We start from the raw sequence: 298 nt of genomic DNA, 5'->3' as shown, positions 1-298 counted from the left end.
GTCCATGGGGACCCCGTTGTCATCGCAGCCCCCGATGGCAAACACTTGCCCGCCAGCTTCCACCAAGGTCGAGTAGACCCTGCAGCTTGGGAGCGGGGCGAGGGTTTTCCACTGGAAATCTTTGGTATTAGCCAGCTCCATGGTGGCTGGAGGGGCAGGTCCCTGCCCGTGGGAGTGGGCTGCTTATGCTGCAACACAGAGCAGAGAAGTGCCAGGGAAAAATACAACAAAGTGCAAACAGCATCTATCCCCAGGCAGAGCTGGAGGAACAGGGCAGGGAGCGGAGCATCCATCCCCC

At 59.7% G+C, this 298-nt stretch overlaps 1 protein-coding gene across 1 annotated transcript in view; it reads right to left on the bottom strand.

The window, feature by feature from the left end:
• Positions 1-141, bottom strand: part of KLHDC8A (kelch domain containing 8A) — a gene marked incomplete at its 3' end in the record, with an annotated part of 4,496 nt that extends 4,355 nt beyond the window's left edge. Inside the window, exon 1 of the mRNA XM_010078752.1 lies at positions 6-141. Within this exon, the coding sequence (XP_010077054.1) occupies positions 6-141 (136 nt within the window). The remainder of the gene's footprint in view (positions 1-5) is intronic.
• Between the last annotated feature and the right edge of the window lie 157 nt (positions 142-298).

This window comes from Pterocles gutturalis, unplaced genomic scaffold (assembly GCF_000699245.1).
Source record: "Pterocles gutturalis isolate BGI_N339 unplaced genomic scaffold, ASM69924v1 scaffold16028, whole genome shotgun sequence".
Taxonomy (NCBI): domain Eukaryota; kingdom Metazoa; phylum Chordata; class Aves; order Pterocliformes; family Pteroclidae; genus Pterocles; species Pterocles gutturalis.
The sequence above is the reverse complement of the archived record's forward strand: the minus strand, read 5'-3'. Positions and strand labels throughout refer to the sequence as shown.